An 18,625-nucleotide genomic window follows, 5' to 3' on the forward strand; every position below is an offset into this window, starting at 1 on the left:
ACCCATGATGGGAAGCACACTCGCAGCTGCACATAGACATACCCTTAGTAGCATATGCCCTCTTCTCCACCCACAGGCACATCCGCTTAACATTACTGTAACCCTAGACCAGGCATGGCAACCTTAGTTCAGTCCCCCTCAATCCCCCCTTCTGCACACACCTCTATACGAAACTATCCTCTACCAATACTATTAGTTCTGGATGTTTAGTGCAGTACTTGTTTGTATTGGGAGGGAGTAGTAGCTTAGTAAATGGAGTGATGGAAGGCCGACAACCCTATGGGAGCAGAAGTAATAATGAGGTGTGTAGCGCAACTGTGACAACTTCACAAATCAATTTTTTGTACATTAATTTCTTAGCATTTTTAATGCTTAAGCAGGGGTAGATTATGTTGGGCAGGGTGGAACAGACCATAAGGAGCAGAAACACAGCTGCTAACAGAGAAGATTTGTTAGCCACGAGCACGTAAAACCTTCTCTGTTGTGAAATAAAATCTGACAAAAGTATAGCTGCTGCTGGAGAAGTTTTTATTCAAAGATTTAATCCATCAGCAATCACTGACACAAACTTTCAGCTATGATGAATAATAGCTAAAAGTTATCTGAAGTCCCCCCCCCCCTTTTTTTAAACTATATGTTGCAATAGATACACTCATGATTTCCTGTCTACCATATTTGGTGTAGAATGATGTCTTTAAAAACATTGTCAACAAAAGGTCAGACTGCAACAGAAATATTTCTGTCAGAGCCCTAATTCAAAGACTTTGTAGTAAGAAACCAAACAAAAACTGCACAGAAAACTCAAAGGGCATTAAAACTAATCTTGTATGAAGTTTCACATGGACTGAGTTAATCAAACACAGACTTATTATAAAGCAGGTTCTTAAATTATAATCACAGCTTCAATTATATAATTACAAGAAGTTGCGAAGAATATATCATGTAGTTCCACAGAATGGCATAATCAAAACACAAACATTAGAAATGAAAGACTTGTTGGGACTCATTTTGTGTACATATGTACTTTGAGTACCAATACCTATGCTTATTAATGACAATTAATTGGCTGTTAGTCTTTGAAAAGTATGTATGGAAAAGTGCATGCATAAGCAGGAGACTTGACTAGGGCCCTTTTGGAAATTAATAAAATAGGAAATGGATTCGTTTTATTAAAAGATTATGGCTTTTAATTGTAGTAGTATTATTCCAAAAATTTGAAGAAATACTTTATATTTTCAGAGACTATATTACAATCAAAATCCATAAAAAAATACAAAACCAGTTTCATGAGTTAATAAAGCACAGCAATGTACAGCAAATACATATAAGAAAAGAGAAAACAGTGAACAACAATTCCTGCAAATACTGGATATCGCAGACCAGAGAAAGTTTCTCATTCAACATACACCTAATTTACACCAAGTTCAATTTCATCAAAATTTGACTTCAGTAAATTAAAACAATCATTTTCCTGAAATACATTTGCAAAAAGACTAATGTTTCCATGTTATGTGCCACCTGTACAAATAAAAAAACAATAATAAATGTTGGTAAAACACTGAAGATTTTTAATTTTTAAGGTTAACTCATATTTCACAACTTCGTGAGGAAAGTAGGTACTAGTGGTGTGCCTAGCAAGCAGGTGCCAGTTGTGTTGAACAGGTCAGTTTTCTAGAACAGCACAGCACTAACCCTGAAGTATATTTCAGCTAAATTAAAAATTTAAAAACAAAGAAGGCCTCTTGAAGATTGTGCAATTTCCCACCTTCTCTTTCAATGAATACACTGATTATAAGGGAGGGTAACATGACAAATTCTAACCCAAGTAGTAGTAAATGCGCTATTGATGTTCTTGTTAGCTAGTTTGCACTATCTTTTGCTAGTTTTTATAAATAAATATAATCTTGTTTGTACAAATTATACAGAACATAAACCATAATAAAATACAGTTAGTTAGTGACTTGTGCTTAGACTGGAGATAAGAGAGTTGCTCTTTGTTAAACCCAAATTAAAGAGAATTGAATTGAGGTTAATACAGAGAAAAGCATGATTTGGATGTGTTGTCCTCTGCAGCTCTTGGATCATTAGATGAATAGTAAACAATTCAAACATCTTCTTATTACTTCTGCAAAAGATGTTCATATAAAATTAGTCAGTGACAAAAATTCATTGGATTACTTTCAAGTACGGGAAGAGAATTTCAAAAATCACTGTTCTGGAGAGACTGACATTTTTTATGGAACCAAAATGTGTGTTGTATTTTATATTCCACGAATGTGATTCTTTACATTGTCAGTGATAATGGCTGTCTCTCTAAGCTGCTATGGTTTTGCTGCGTTGTGATAAAAATAAACATGATCCCATGCAGAAGTATCCTTTCCCACAGATAAATGGCTTTTAAATGTAGTCCAAGGAAACTTTAAGGAATAGATGAAGCAAGTTTTCACAGCTGTGAAAGAAGGATTGGGTAGTAGATCAAGTGGTGGGGGGAGTGCAAGGGGAGAGACACAGCCCTGGAAATATAGACAGAAAAACTATATTTAAAAATACTGTAGACTGATCCAACACTGGAAGATCCAGCAGCTGATAGGGATGTGAAATTTTTTTTTTAGTCTACAAAATTTTAAGCAATTTTGTTTGAAAAATCACAATTCATTAAATTCGAACTTATCTCCAATGAAAAATATTGTTGTTGTTTTTCTTTCAACTTAGAAACTTATCTTGTTTTCCCCACCTAGAGTTATAGGGTTGTTTTTTTTATCCTCAAGAAGATCAAAACTAATCTATATATCCCTAATTTTCTGGAAAAAAAAGTGTTCAGTACCTAATATGAATAAAAGACTTTAATTTAGGACTCTGTTATTTTAGAAAAGAAGTAATCAGATCAAGTAATGCACTGGCATAATTCAGTACAAGATGTGATATCATTAGGCAGGTGAGAATTTCTGTTGCAATAAATTTGTAAAGCAACAAGCACAGAGAAAGATCCTTAGAAAGGGTCAAATTTAACAGTCTAAATTCCCTTTTCAAAAATTACTTCTGGGCACTTAGAAGCTTAACTCTTACAGCTTCTAAGTGCCTAAATCACTTTTGAATATAGGATCTAGATTCCTATGTCACATAGGTCCTTTTGCAAATTTCACCCCAGAAAAACTGTGTTACAAAGTAACTCAGCAAAACTTGGGGTCAAGCAGAAAAAATGAAGTCAGAGATGATAAGCATACAAGATAACTCAAATATAAAATAAACATAAATACTGGCCCAAAAAGGATTTACATTTTATGTAAGCTGAACTGCACAAAACCTGGATTTAGAAGAAAACTTGAAAGATCCATTTTATAAGATGGTAAAAGCTGTTCTTTTAATGGAACTGATGGCAGAGAAATTCTAGCATTGCCCATGCTAGATCTAATATGTGCAATATTGCTAGAAGTGCAGACCCACTTTGGAAAGAGGAGGAATATAAAAAAGCAATTTTTGATAACTAAGACTACAAAATAAAAAATATTTACTTGATTCTGGAGAGTTTTTGCAGTATAATGCTGAGTTTTTCCAGTATCAGTAGATCGAGTTTAGGATTTCGAAGCAACACAGAACAAGTACGGAAAAAGGACACACTGCTGCAGGCTTCTAGGAAAGGCTGCAGAAAACCTGTAAAATAATAATGTAATGTTCTCATCAATTAATTTGGACAAAAAAATCCAATACTATAGTTAATAAAAGATGAAGTGCACTTTATACTTGCAATGTAACAAGACAAACCACATAACTTTTTGGCTTCTACTGCACTTTTGACATAAAACGCTAGCAGAATCAGAAACTACAGAACCTGAGCTACAATGCTGTGCTGACATCACCAATAAACACTTGGATATAAAACAAGGTAGTAAAAACAGTAAAAGCATTTTGCTTTTCTCAACAATAAAAAATGGCAGGAGGGAGGGAGGGAGGGCTACTTTTAACTAAAGTGATAATTCTGCATCTTTGACACACCTATCTGAAACTCACGTATCAGCTGTGCACATCAAGTGATCAGCAGGCAGAAGCACTAAGCAGTGCCAAAGGTGGTTCACCAAGGAGTATTGCTTTAAGAAGCTGCAAAAGTACATGTCAGCAGATGATACTGAAATACTTATAGAAGCTAATGTGAAACTACGTAATCTTTCATTATCAAAATGTTAGTTTAGTAGTACTCAGCTTCGAGACAGGTGCAATAAAAACTGGGGGCAAAAAAAAAAAAGATCCATATAAATATTAATATACTCCCTTAATGCTGCATACCTAAAGCTTTTCGTCAAGTCATGATGCATTCCTATTCACCTTTGTTCTCTTCTCCACAATTTTACTACTCATATATACACACAATGAAATCTGTCCACATTTTATCACCACATTTTCGAACCTAACAAATTAGTTTATAATTACAAACCATCAAATTCTGTGTTTAAGAGTTCAAAAAACTAATAAGGACAGCAAGGGTGAACAATTCATTTTTTTGGCCTGACAGGGCAAAGAGAATGCAAATACAAATACATGCATCATATTGCTAAGTGCCCCCTCCATGCGAAATAAACATGAATGTACATTTGTTCCACCCAAAGGTAGATGTTTTTTTAAAAATTAAAAAAAACTCAGATTAGTTTTTATTTAAATCAATTTTTATTTAAATTAAATATATTTTTCTTTTTTAAAATAAACTGATTTCAAATTATATTTGAAATTTTGTCAATTTACATTAAGGCCAAAACCTACTTTAGTCCATTAAAATAATTTAAATAATAAAAATACAGCAGCATCAATAAGCCCTCCTCAAATTACAATGAGATAAAGGGTGCCTCTTTTTAAATTATATAACTGGGGTAAATAACTTTTTAGGTCAACTCAAGCTTTATAAATATATCACAATGTTGTGTACTAGGATGAAGTAGATCTTCTATTTTCAGTCTTTACAAGGGAGCAAATACTGGTATCTATATTTTTCAAAATGTAAGTACTACAGTTTCTCTTCTGCATTTTTAGGGCTTTGTTTATATGTTGGGGTAAGGTGCTCTGCAGAGGTGTGACTTCTAACGTGCACTACTAACATGTTGTGCATTGATTGGTCAATGTAGACCCTGCTGATGCACACTAAAGGTTCCCTAGTGAGCTTTAACATAGTACTGTTTCTAACAGCACTACGTTAAAGTGCACCAGCAGGGTCTACCTGGATCAATTAATGTGCAACATGTTAGTGTGTTTTAGAAATCACCCCACCCACCCACTGTACAACACATCACCCACCCCACCATATAGACAAGCCCTTGAGCACCTAAATACTTTCAAATATCTGTCAATTCACTAACTCCAGGTAATAATTCCTCTGCTTAATAAATTTTAAATGCAAAATATGCTCTGATAAACTTGTTTTCTTTCTTATGTTTCTTGCATATAAAAGGTAACTTTATGCAACTACTAAAAAACAAATGTAAAATGTTGCTTTTGCACACTTTTAATTCCAATTTCCATCCAAACACAGCTTGGCACAAATCCTGGGTAAAAAAATATCAAATGTTTACCATTCACCATTTCTAACATAAAAAAATGTAAAAACTAAAAATTCAAATAAATGTAGGTTAATATATATAATTGTTTAAATACATATGTACATATACAGTATATTCTTCCAGTTAACAAAATGACGTACCAAATTGAGCGAAAAGGCTATATTTGGTTGCAAACCAACATGTTCCAATGGTTATAACAGCCAATGAGAAAGAACTTTTCTTTAGGACAATAACCAAAAAGTACAAATGCAAAACCAGACTAAAACCAATTATTTAAATCAAGGTTTCCTACTTGATTATTTAAACCATGATTAAAATAAGTGATTTAAATCAATCCACCCTGTTAGGCAACAGCAACAATTAGAAAAATATCAAGAAAATTTCACATTCTGGAACTGCTTCTACAAATCCTGCTTATCTAATGAGACAAACATACTGAAAACTTAGTTTTTAATTTAAGAAATAAAGGACAACAGTTATTCACTGTTTCAAAGCAATCTGATATTTCAATATGATTCATAGAAAGGATACAGAAAGTAAATAAAATGATGTTTGACTTCCTTACCTATACACTATATTTTCTAACTGATAGCATGGGTTAGTCATATGTAGCAAAGGGACACGGATTTGGGAAGAAAGAGGCTTCATAGTTTATTTTTTTTCATTGCTTTAAACTCATTTGTAAGTCCTACTTAATAAGGCAACTTAGCAGGATATGCAAACTACAACATAAGGCAATGAAGTAAAGAAAAAATGGTTACCTACCTTTTGTAACTGTTCTTCTTTGAGATGTGGTGCTCATGTCCATTCCATTCTAGGTGCGCACAGGTGTCGGAGACTTTTGCCTTAGCGGTATCTGTAGGGTCCGCTCCTTGAGTGCTGAACTCTTGCGTCGGTATATCAAGCACCGCCAGCCCTACGCCTTCTCAGTTCCTTCTTACTAGCAACTCCGACGGAGGGGCAGGAGGGTGGGTAATGGAATGGACGTGAGCAACTCATCTCAAAGAACAAGTTACAAAAGGTAGGTAACCATTTTTCCTTCTTTGAGTGCTTGCTCATGTTGATTCCATTCTAGGTGACTCACAAGCAGAATCCCTGGAGGTGGGCTCGGAGTTCACAGACGTGTGGCTTGCAACACCGCTCTACCAAAGCCAGCGTCATCTTGGGCTTGCTGTGTAAGCGCATAGTGAGACATGAACATATGCACAGACGACCAGATGGCAGCCCTGCAGAGGTCAGAAATCAGCACATGGGGCAGGAAGGCTGCTGCTGAGGCTTTGAGCTCTACTTAAGTAGGCGATTGCAACCGCCAGTGGAGGCACCTTCGCCTGGTCGTAGCAGAAACAGATGCAGGCTGTGATTTAGGAAGAAATTCTCTGGGCAGACACCGGATGAACTTTCATCCTACCTGCCACCACAATGAACAACTGCATTGACTTGTGAAACGGCTTGGTCCACTCCATGTAAAAGGCTTGCGCCCTCCTGACATCCACAGAGTGCAGCCCATGCGCCTCTTCTGACTTATGATGCTTTGGGCAGAAGACTGGCAGAAATATGTCCTGCCTTGTGTGAAATAAATAGTGAAACCATCTTGGGCACAAAAGCCGGACGTGCTCGCAATTGGACCTTGTCCTTGAAGAACACCATATAGGGTGGCTCCGATGTAAGTGGCCTAATTTCGGAGACCCTTCGGGTAGAAGTTATTGCTACCAGGAATGCAGAAGAAGGGAACAGGATACCAAGGGCTTGAAGGGGGCCCTCATGAGTCGGGAAAGTAACAGATTCAAGTCCCACGGGGGCACAGGGCCCCTTACTTGAGGGTAGAGCCACTCCAGGCCAAGAATCGGACCGTCATGCTATGCGTGAAGACGGATCTGCCCTGGAATGGAGAGTGAAAGGCCGATATAGAGGCCAGATGGACCTTAATTGAGGAAAGGGACAAACCTTGGAGCTTGAGATGCAGAGGGTAGTCCAGGATCAGCTGCAGCAACGCCTGTTGAGGCCTAACCTCATGGGTCGAGGCTCAGCATGTAAAATATTTCCATTTGGCCACATAGGTTGCTCTTGAGTAGGGCTTCCTACTTCCCAGTAGGACCTGTTGAACTCGGGCCAAACATTCCCATTCCTCGGCAGTTAACCACGGAGCAACCAAGCTGTGAGGTGCAGTGCTGCTAGATTTGGGTGCACAGCCGGCCGTGGTTCTGCGATAGGAGATCTGGCCAGAGGGGCAGTGGCATCGGGGTTGCCACCGACAAATCCATAAGCGTGCTGAACCAGAGCTGGCGTGGCAAAGCCAGGGCTATCAGGATGACCTTGGCCTTGCCTGATCTTCATGAGAACTCTATGAAGCAATGGCACTGGCAGGAAAGCGTACATTAGAGCCCCCAACCAAAGAAGCAGAAAGGCGCCTGACTGGGAGCCCCTGTTGACCCCCTGAAATGAGCAGAACCAGTGGCACTTCCTGTTCTCGTGAGTTGCGAACAAGTCCGCCTGGGGAAACCCCCACCTTCGGAAGATCTGATCGACCACATCACCACGCGTGGCGAGACGAGAAGGTTCTGCTGAGGTGATCCGCCAATAAATTTCTGGTTCCAGGGAGGTGTACTGCCACGAGATGAATGGCATGCTGCATGCAGAAGTCCCACAGACTGACAACCTGGCTCTGCCCTGCTTGTTGATATAAAACATTGTGGCAGCATGGTCCGTCAGGACTTGAACCACTTTGCCTTGCAACTGGGGCTGAAAAACCTGGCAGGCCAAGTGGACCGCCCTGAGCTCCCTGACATTTATGTGGAGGGAGTGGTTGACCCCCCACCCCCAAGCAGCGGCCTATGCACTGAGCTTGCCCAGGTGGGCACCCCAGCCTAGGTCCGAGGCATCGGACACCAGAGTCAGCATTAGGGCCAGGGCTGGACTCCCCGCAACACCGATGCAGGGTCCAGCCACCATGCCAGTGACGCCCGGATGTGGTCTGGCACTTTGACTACCAGGTCTGGATCATGCCTGCTGCGGATGTAGACTGATGCCAACCACACCTGCAGAGGCTGGACATGGAGCCAGGCATGACGGACCACATAAGTACAAGCAGTCATGTGGCCTAGCAGCCTTAGGCAAGTGTGAGTGGTGGTGAGTGGATGACCCCTCACACGGGAGCGTACATCCGACACGGCTCAGAAATGGGACTCTGGAAGGAATGTGTGCAATTTAGAACTGCCCCAATAAACTCCATCTGTTGCACTGGTACGAGGGTTGACTTCTGCTCATTCACTAACAAGCCCAGGTCACAGCATGTGGACCACACCAAATTGAGGCTGCTCTACATGTGATCCCGCGATCTGCCCTTGATGAGCCAATCTTCGAGATAAGGATAGACTTGGACCCCCCTGACGTCTCAGGTAAGCGGCTACCAGGGCCATGCATTTTGTAAAGACCTGCGAGGCTGAGGAGAGGCCAAAGGGGAGCGCCATGAACTGGAAATGGCGCTGGCCCACCATAAAAGAGAGGAACAGTCTGTGTCCTTGGAAAATAGAGATATGGAAATAAGCGTCTTTCAAGTCGAGAGTGGAGTACCACTCTCCTGGATCCAGGGAGGGAATGATAGAGGCCAGGGATATCATGCAAAACTTCAACTTTTTGAGGTACTTGTTGAGTCATCACAGGTCTAGAATGGGATGTAGGCCCCCTTTTGCCTTCAGAATCAGGAAATAGCGGGAGTAGAAACCTTTCCCCCTCATTTCCTGAGGGACCTCCTCCACTCCCCCAGTTGTAAGAGGTTGTTTACCTCCTGAACGGGGGAAATCCGGGGAGGTGTCTGGTATGTCGCTCGAGTGCACCCTCAAAATGAGCACTTCTGGCCTCTGTGGTGTTTCACTGGGCCAGGTTGTGCAGGCAAGTGGGAGGATGAAGGATGGTGGCAACTAAAGCCAGTGTCCCTTCTCCTCGCAGGCTTCCTCGCAGACTGAGGCATATGCATCCCCAGGGAGCGGAGGGTGGCCAGAGTGTCTTTTAGACCATGTAGCCTTGCATCCATCTGCTCAGAGAACAGCCCGACTCCATCGAATGGGAGATCCTGTATGGAGGACTGCATCTCCTTGGATAGGCTGGCGGTCTGAAGCCAGGAGCTGCGCCTCATGGCCACCTCTGAGAAAACCACCCTGGCCGCCGAATCAGCTGCATCCCAGGCCATCAGGAGGGAGCCACCGTGGTTCCTTCCTCCACCATAGCCCCGAACTCTTGGGCTGTCTCCTGGGGCATGGAGTCCTTAAACTTAAGGAGGGAGTCCCAGAGGTTAAAGTTATAATGCCCCAAAAGAACCTAGTGGTTCACCACCCTGAATTGGAGACTGGCCGTGGAATAAATTTTCCTTCCTAAAAGGTCCAGTCTCTTGGCCTCCTTATTCTTGGAGATGGAACTGGCGGGCCCGTTTGTTCTTTTTGTTGGCCACCAACGTGATCAATGAACCTGGGGGCGGCTAGTGTATAAGTAGTCGAGCCCCTTGGCAGGGACAAAATACTTCTTTTCAGCCATCTTGGAAGTGGGTGAATGGAGGATGGAGTTTGCCAGATGGCTTTGGAAATGTTTAGGACCCTCTCATGCACTGGGACTGCGACACATGCTGAGGTGGATGTGAAGAGCACATAGAACCATGTGTCCGATTGTACCACCATTTCCTCTACCTCGAGGCCCAAGTTGGTGGCCACCCAGTGCTTGATGCTCCCTGAAGTCATCCAGTGGACTAGCCCGGGACGGCCCTGCCACTGCCTTGTCTGGAGAGGAGGAGAATGACTGAACCACCAGAGGGGAGGCCTGGGGCATTTTCACCCACAGGGGAAGGGTGTCTTGGGGTGGGCACTTGCTCCTTCCCCACAGTGCCTGCCAACACATCCTGCACCAAGCCCGGTGACGACTGGGGCTTGTCTGATGCTGCAGCTGAGGACTGGTGGACTGGGGCACTGGTATCATGAGTGTTCCAATAAAGCCACTGTGCTCGCCACTGGCCCTGCTTCCAGGTCGGCATCACCATGGCAGAGGTACCCTCCGGAGCCCAGTCACAATGATGCTGTCTCAGCAAGGAGCTGAACTCCCTCTCAGTGCCGGAGGACTGTCAAGGCCTGGGTCTGGCAGCTAACCATTGCCGTGAGTGACAGGTACCTGGAGTGGTCTGACCAGTGCCGGGAGTAGGGGGAGCAGCGCCGAGCTGGGGAGCATCGCCGAGGTCTCGGTGACAGTGACTGTCAGCACGAAGATGACCAATGCTGACTGTAAGATGACTAGTGCCTCCCTTTAGGTGAAGCCCAGCATGAGGGCGGAGACTGGGAACGTGGTGCCAGTGACCTGTAGCGGCAAACAGGTGACTTGGGCTGACGTGGAGACCAAGGGCACGGTGACACAGGGCTCTGCCTTGGCTCTGGAGACCGGTGGCCCTCAGCTGCCTTCTGGGAAGCCTTGACCGATGGCTTGCCCTTTTAGGGAGCCTTAGCCGGGTCCATCGCCACATGCGGTGCCATCTGCGGCGGGAGAGTCCATTGGCTCTCGGGGCATCAGGAGCTGAGAGGGCGCTGACTGCGCCATCAGCCTAGGTCCCTTACTACTTCTCAGAGTCTGTGGCAGATCACTTGAGGAGTGGGGGGATGTGAGCCTCCTTGCGGCTCCGGTGTGGGCGGGTGGCCCAAGCAGGGTCCTTTGCCCAATGCCCCTTGATCCGGCTTGCTTAGTGCTGGGTCCCTCCTCCTTCTTAGGCACCGGCGAAGGGGACCGGTGCCGGGATGAGCCCGGTGCTGGGGGTGCGCTGCACAGAGGCTGAAGTGCTAGGCATTGCATCCGGCTGGGCTGGCTCTGAGGCTGGATGAAGAGCAGCCTCCATGAGGAGGGCCCTCAAGCGAATGTCACGTTCTTTCTGTCTCCTGGGACGAAAGTTCTTACAGATACGACACTTCTCTTTAACGTGGGATTCCCCAAGGCATTTCAAACAGCTACCATGCGGGTCACTAACAGGCATAGGCCTGTTGCAGTCATAGCAGGGTTTTAAATCCGGAGACCAGGGCATGCCCTGCGAAGGGGAAAGTCCACGCCAGGACCCTAACTAACTACAGGACTTAACAGCTACTTACTCATCTATTACAAACAAAATTATTTACAGCTGGAACACAAGGTTTGGGAGCAGGAGAAAACCACTGACCACCGAGAAGCAAGGGGAAGAGGCACTCCAACCAACCACCATGGGCGGTAAGAAGGAACTGAGAGGGCATAGGGCCAGCGGTGCCCGATATACCAACGCATGAGAGTGGCACTCAAGGGGGCGCCACGGCCGACTCTATGGATACCGCCAAGGCAAAAGTCTCCAACAACTGTGCATGTGGGGCTGCACAAACCTAGAATGGAATCAATGTGAGCAAGCACTCAAAGAAGAAAGTATATTTCTTTTGAAAGTTCCTTTACATGTGTGTTGAGTAAAGTACTTTATAAATGAAATGTCAAGCTGCTATCAATTTAGTGAAGATGGATGCATTTTTGTTTAAAAAAACCAAGGACATATATATTTTTATTAGTCATAATAGATAACCTGGGAGTGAATAAAAGGTTGTAATTTATTTCAGGATCTTTACTGAACCCAGTATAAACTGTAATCCCAGAAAGCACAACTCAAGCAACCTAACACCATTTAGAACAGTGGCTGAAAAAAATCTACTTGGCAGTGACAAGTGGGACTCTTTCCCTTGTCAGCATGAAGGTCTAACTCATCAATTTCTGCAGAGTTTAAGCTTTCATTTATATACAGCTTCTAGCCCATATGATTGTGAAGATACCCTTCCAAACGTAACCTGTATGCAAAGCAATGCAATGTTGCCTTCCTGAGTATGCAAACAGATGACTCCAGTGCCTTTTCCTGCTTCTTATAGCTTTACTTAACAGCAACGAGTGAAATTAACTATTTGCCAGTTTTAACAATTTGCCAGTTTCATGCTGCTACTCTGTAGACAGTAGTGATACTAACAAGGACTGTCAGTTTCATGCTGTTGGATGGGAATGCTCATGGAGTTACTCATGATAGAAGACTGACAAAACACAGGCTAACAGAAACCCTCCTCATTTACAGGACCCATGAAGAGGTAGATGAAAGCATTAATTCTTGTAATTCTGCTTTGAAAGTATCATTTTACTGGATTCCTACCCTTGGGTCTCCCGAGAGTGAAACAGGCTGACGTCCTTTAGCTGTCAATGAACCTTGGCTCTTTAAGACACCCCTTTAGGTCAGACATTTTTAATTCCCTTGATGAGCATGACACAGAAGTTCCTAAATTGCAAGAGTAATATGTTTACGAAGAATGTTTACGATAGGATGAGATCATCAGAAAAAAATCAACAATTGAAAGGACAGTAAAAAAGTGAGTAGAAATCAAAGGTATCTTCAGAGAAGCAAAATGATAGGCGGGTAATTATCTCTCCATATAAAGTTACCATTATTATGTTATGGTAGTGTTTAGGGTCCCCAGTCAAGAATCAGGACCCTAGTGATTGAGACATTGTACAAAGTTCCCCTGCCTCAAAGAGCTCACAATCTAGGTTTGTGACAAGACATAACAGAAGAATAAAACAGGCAAATGTGGAGCAGAAGAATGGGGCTGGATTTCTACTAAAGAGTAGACAAACTCTCAGATTCTCCAATCACACGGGGGAAAAAAAATACTGTATGAGGCAGGTTCACATCCCAGGAGAATCATGGAGTCATCCAAAATTCCCATCCACAACAGGAGATGGGAGGACTAGAGGGGAATTTTGAACAGGAGATGAACAGAGGCAAGAATGTATATTCCACTTTCTGGAAATAATATGGTTTGTAATACAAGGCAAATTTAAAAAAAAAAAAGAAATTTGGGCTCTGGAACATACACTTATGAAGTGTCTGAAGACTTTACTATACCGGACATCATAACAAGACTATGAAACTGGCTTTCTGCTAAGATCTACAAGAACATCCTCCTGGAGGAAAATATGTACAGTAGTTCAGGAAAGGAATATCATTCCAGCACACAATTCAACACCCAATACAATCTGACAAAGGGAACTTAGGTTCCAACGTGAAAACAAAACAATTTTCATTTTCTAAGGTAACTGTGTCCAGAAAGGAATAGCTATAGACCATTTCTGTCAGGTATTGAGCAGTGTCACTATCCATCTGATTCTGTCCTTAGTGTGACTGTCTATGTCAACCATATACCCAAGGTGTACTTCTAGTCTTTCTACAGGTACTTTACTTTTGAGACAATAGGGATCATTGTGAAAAAAATTTGAAATCAAGATCTCAGGGCCATGTAATTTGAGGCAGACAGAAGACCCTGAGTAGATCTAGGCAGGAAATTCTTTTTCCATCCTGCTAAGGTGTTCACGATTTTAAACACTTTTCCTGTTGAGCACTGAGACAAAACCAAAACAATGTGACTTTTCAGCAAAAAACAGAGAAAGAGCACCCCAGAACAAAGAATAGCCTAGTGGTTAGCGTTCTCATCTCAAGTGGGAGACCCAAATCCCAGCTCTGAATCTCCCACATTCTAGGTGAGTACCCTGAGCACCAGAAGGTTGGCTATTCTGGGGGTCTCAGTTTCTCCTGTTAGAAGAGTTCCACTTTGAATAAATAATTAAATACCCATTTGGCCAGATAAATTGACTCTACAGCCTGTTGGTTATGGCACTCACCTGGGATGTGGGAGAGCCAGGTTCAAGTCCCTAAACACCAAGCTATTAGCTATTCTGGGGTGGGGGGGAAGAGCATGTCTCTCTTTCATCAGAAATGTCATCCTGGATCTGATAAACCCTTCCTGCTGAAAGTTCAGTTGAAACTGCTACATTTCCATGAAAAACTTTGATTGTAACTAACTGGCACTTTTCAACAAAAATATTTTGTCAAAAAATTCATAACCAGCTCTATTCCTGAGGACTGCTCAGGGATGTGTGTGCTACTCTTAAAATTAGTAATATGGGATTAGAGAGACAAGGTGGGTTAAGTAACATTTTATATTGCACCAACTTCTGTTGGTGACAGCAACAAGCTTTCAAGATACGCAGGGAGCTCTGTGGGACCGACACAGCTACAACACTCTATATAATATGGGCCTGACATATAGAATTACACCAAAGGTCCTTAATCTAGCCAAGAAAAATATTTAGTTGAGACATTGCAGTTGTTAGAGAGATATGGTAAAACATTAAATCTGGGAAGAAAGATCATCTATCCCAGAAATCCCAGTAACACTGTAAAGATCTTGGCTAAGGTGAGTCTAGCTTGTTAAATTCATAAAGATGGGCCCCAAGACTACAGATGTAGCCTAATTCTCAGACAGATGTGTGCAATCGATGTACACTATTAACACATTTGCAAGGAGCTTAAAGTGAGCAAAGGAAAGGGAAACTCACCTAGCATACTGAAAGAACTAATCTCCCAGAGAATTTCAGTTCCACTACTCTTGTCACATAAGCCACTTCTAGGAATTTTGACCTAGAAAGCTACTAACTTTTCTCTTGAGCAAAAATGCGTAACAGATTATGTTAGTTATTAGGCAGCAATTGAAGCAAGACCAATTGAAATTCTTATAGTGTCCCAGGAATGCAAGAAATGAGTACACATTTTCAAGTTATATTAAGGACAGCAGCCCTCCCAGTCTACGTTACACCAATGAAGAAGTGATGTGAATCATTTTATAATAACGGGAAGCTGAAGAATACCTTGTTTACCAAGGGAGTTACTCCTAAGAACAGGTAACAGGAAGGTGCAACAGGAAAGCTAGTGAAAACACAATAAGTATTATCAAATATAGATGAATAAGACCACTAGCATCCGCAAACTAATTTATAGACAAAGTGTGGTTAAAAAAAAAAATGTCTTCAGACAACAGAAAATAAAGTGAGTATAAAGACATTCATGAGATGATGTATGCCTTCAGGCTCAGATTGAAGGCATTTTGTGCAGATGATGGTGGCAAGCTCTCCCCACTGACTTGAAGATAATCGGATTCTGGGCAGAGAAGGGCAGTCACCTCTAAGTACATTATTATTAGTAGTAGTAGTAGTAGTATTGCTGTAGCACCAGAAAGCCCTAGTTATGGATCAGGGCCCTACTGTGCTAGGCGCTGTACAAAAAGACATTCCTTGCCCCAAATTGCTTACAAACAAAAAGCAATTGATCCCCAATTTGAAACACCAAGGAAGCACACCTCTGCAGACACACGTAAGTACCCTACATAACTGGCTCTGTGCTCACAGGATATAAAGCGAGGGAAATCATCTTCTTACGACTTCCCTATGTTATTCCTTTGAAATAAAATTTAATTTTAAAGAAAAAAAGCGTTAATATTTTGATAAAGTTTATAACACAGAATATAAGGCATAAGTTAAAAAAACTATAGAAAAGATTGGCTACTTTATTAAAGTGCAAGAACCATCAAAGTGAAAAAAATTGCTCAATTTCACAGAATATAATTAGCTGGAAGTAGAGCAATCAAAAATAGTTTATGTATTTTAAGAGGATTTTTTTTTAAATAAACTAATTTTACAAAATCCCTTAGTAACTTCTGGAAGGATACTACTGTAAATTGTTAGAAAGCCCATGTTAATGGAATACCTTTAAATGCACATTTATCTGAAAAATAATTGCGGAAGTGAACAAATGCTTCTAAAACATATTTGAAAAAATTCTATTTTGGTGGTCTGTGGTTGTAGTAATTAGATTTAATTTTTCTTGTAAATTTTTGGTGATTACGAAGTCTATATCTGTCAAATCAGGAATTTTGTACAAGTTATAATATTCTGTACAAGCCTGCACAAGTATCCTTAGAAATTTGTACCAACTTGCATTAGTAGTTCAGTTTCAGAAGTACACTGCAATGGACAATAAGCAATTAATTATTGTTGACATATTACATCAGATTCCCCTGAAAGTGATTAGTCACCAGTCATAAAACCTCACAGGCTGTTATTGTCTTTAAAAAAAAAATCTCCCTTCTAAACTTAGGTATATGTCATTTTCAAAAAAGAAGACAGAAAGCATATTTGTGAGAGTCTCATGCTGAATAATTAAACAGTAGGGGGTTTTGCCTCCACTTCACGTGGAGATGTAACTTTTACTAGCATCAGTGGCTAATGTACATACACACCAGCGGGAGGGAGAAGAGATGGCAGCAATACGAGTGAGTGACAGACTAAAACATGACTGACTGTTTGGGGAAGTCCCTCACTATGATTATGGAACAGCAAAGAACTTAGGAGGAAATGAAATTGTTTCCCTTTTGCATACAGTCACCTGCAGTATATTTATATATAAAAGAGAGTGGAACGACTTGATAAGTTAAGTGCCTGTATCTTATTGATGAATGACAACAGTTGTTTGGGACCAGTATTTAAAATGTATCTGATGTAGTATTGCTTAATTATTATTTTTATTGTTCTAGTGCCCAAACTTTGCTAGGTGGTTTCTAAACCTGAGAAAGGTAGTTCCTGCATGATAGAGCAAACAATCAAAAAAGCCAAAGACAGATGAAAGGTAGAAGAATGGGAAAGAAACAAAATGATCGGGGCAATGAGAGGCACACGTCTTGGTAGCTACAAATTTCTTTAGGTTATATCTATTTATTTTAAGTTACACACTAAATTCTCTTTCCTGCTCATCCTTCCATCATTCAATCCCCAGCTGCAATTTCAGTGTTCTTATGGCCATCACAAAATCTGACACCCAATTCATCACAAGGTATAACAAGGAAAGATTTGCTTTTCATGTTTATCCCTTAAAGGAAAACTAAACCCATTTAGTTAAGTTCAGCCATTTGAAAATTCACAAAGCAAGAGTATGTTTTGAGTGAAATATCTGGACAAGCTACTTAGAATTTCCTTTTCTGAAGCTGCCATTGTAAGCAACCATTATGACATAAAAAAAAATCACCTAGAAATTATAGTTTAAGCTATTTTAAAATGTCAAAGCATAATATTTAAACAAAGCACAGTATTTATACTTACTTCTCTTTATTTGCATTTTTTAAAAAGTTTTCTATAATAAGGTCAGTTGGAGACTTGTTTACAACCTCTTGCATAAGGGTTCTCACACTCAGTGTCTAACATGATTTTAATTTTCAGCAAGATGATCAACGCCAATATAAGAGTCTAAACTATTTGTGTAAACCTCTAGTGCAGATAGTGCAGTACAGCTACCACCACAGAGCAGGTAAGGCTTAAATTCTTCTCTTTTCTAATTTTCATCCTATTACTTGTAATTATGTCAGAATATAATGAGCATAATAAATGTTTGTGTGTGTTTATTTGCAATGTTTGTACACTGTTATGCCCTAAATAGATGTCTAAGCAAGGTATATTAGACAGACAAGGTGGGTGAGGTAATTTTTTTTATTGGACCAACTTCTGTTGATGAGACAAACAAGCTTTCAAGCTACACAGAGCTCTTTCTCAATGAAGCTCAAAAGCTTGTCTTTCTGACCAAAAGAAGTTGGTCCAATAAAAGATATTATATCACCCACCTAGTTTCTCTAATATCCAGGGACTGACACGGCAACAACAACACTGCATACGTGAAGTATATATATTTATCTCTTTTAATTGTTTGATGTAAATCCATCTTTATAATCTCCATCCATTTTTGTTGCTCTTTTCTTCACTCACTCCAAATGTGTCAATACCTTACAGGTAATAAGCTGCCCAGAATGGAACACAATATTTCAAATGCAATCAAACCACAATCATACAGAAAGGACCTATAACCTCCCCAAGTTCTATGACAAAATGTCTTTACATATTCAACCCAAAACTCAACTGGTGTTTTATGCTGCCACATCAAACTGCAAATGTATCTCTAAATGTAATTATGAGAATCCACAGATGCCATTCAAAACCATATAAACGATCCAGAATGGCTTTCAGTAAAATAATCACAGCAAATATTTTGGCCTCCTTTTAGAGTATGATTTGTTCAATTGCAGAATTGCATGACATTCTTTTATTGTGTTATAAGGTATGAAGGAGAATAATTCTAAAAATTCTGCTAGTTATTTATCTTAAAAGTTCTGCCTAATATGAGAATAAAA

At 41.0% G+C, this 18,625-nt stretch overlaps 1 protein-coding gene across 10 annotated transcripts in view; it reads right to left on the reverse strand.

Moving 5' to 3' along the window:
- Positions 1-514: 514 nt before the first annotated feature.
- Positions 515-18,625, reverse strand: part of CCDC138 (coiled-coil domain containing 138) — a 70,774-nt gene continuing 52,663 nt past the window's right edge. For 7 of the 10 annotated variants that reach the window (XM_037897509.2, XM_037897549.2, XM_043536232.1 and 4 more), the window contains 2 exons: positions 3,513-3,651; positions 515-2,125 (listed from right to left, as the gene is read on the reverse strand). In XM_037897509.2, coding sequence (XP_037753437.2) covers positions 1,954-2,125; positions 3,513-3,651 — 311 coding nt within the window. In that variant the 3' untranslated portion in view covers positions 515-1,953. Of the gene's footprint in view, positions 2,514-3,512; positions 3,652-18,625 lie in introns of those variants that run through there. The other 3 variants (XM_037897533.2, XM_037897526.2, XR_005225162.2) reach the window with 3 other exon arrangements.

This window comes from Chelonia mydas, chromosome 1 (genome assembly GCF_015237465.2).
Source record: "Chelonia mydas isolate rCheMyd1 chromosome 1, rCheMyd1.pri.v2, whole genome shotgun sequence".
In the NCBI taxonomy this organism is placed as follows: Eukaryota; Metazoa; Chordata; order Testudines; family Cheloniidae; genus Chelonia; species Chelonia mydas.